Genomic DNA, 441 nt, shown 5'->3' with positions numbered 1-441 from the left:
CGTCAGCAGACTCACCCTTTGGTACTCGATGGCGTCTTGAGTTTCATCCATGATCCGCTCGACCTCCTCGATGGACATCACCTGAGGACGGACACACAGACAATCATCAACAGGCACTGGCACAGGCGGACACGTTTATGAAGACGCTCCCCTCGATGTCCCACCTCGTGCATCTTCTTCAGACACTCGTTTCCGACTTTCAGCCCCTGAATGACCTTCGCCTCGATCTGAGCGAACTCCAGGTCCTGGACCTGAAAGCAGAGAGGACACGTTAGTTTCTCCTCAGAGCCGTCCGCCCATCCGTCTTTCTGTCCGCCCATCCTCTCCTCCCGTCTCTCACCATGCGCTCCAGGTTCCCGATCTGGTTCTCGGTCTTGTCCAGCAGTTGATCCTGGTATCGTTTCTTCTTCAGCAGCAGGAGCGCCTTCCTGTTTGGACGCA

At 56.0% G+C, this 441-nt stretch overlaps 1 protein-coding gene across 1 annotated transcript; it reads right to left on the bottom strand.

Moving 5' to 3' along the window:
* Positions 1-15: 15 nt before the first annotated feature.
* Positions 16-430, bottom strand: LOC121965758 (charged multivesicular body protein 6-like; the record flags this gene model as incomplete). Its single annotated transcript, XM_042515884.1, has 3 exons — positions 16-81; positions 165-251; positions 341-430. Coding segments are annotated over 3 exons (243 nt in total), but the record flags the coding sequence as incomplete, so codon positions are not given.
* Positions 431-441: the final 11 nt, after the last annotated feature.

Source organism: Plectropomus leopardus, unplaced genomic scaffold, assembly GCF_008729295.1.
Source record: "Plectropomus leopardus isolate mb unplaced genomic scaffold, YSFRI_Pleo_2.0 unplaced_scaffold2155, whole genome shotgun sequence".
NCBI lineage: Eukaryota > Metazoa > Chordata > Actinopteri > Perciformes > Serranidae > Plectropomus > Plectropomus leopardus.
This window is presented reverse-complemented; position numbering and strand designations above follow the sequence as displayed.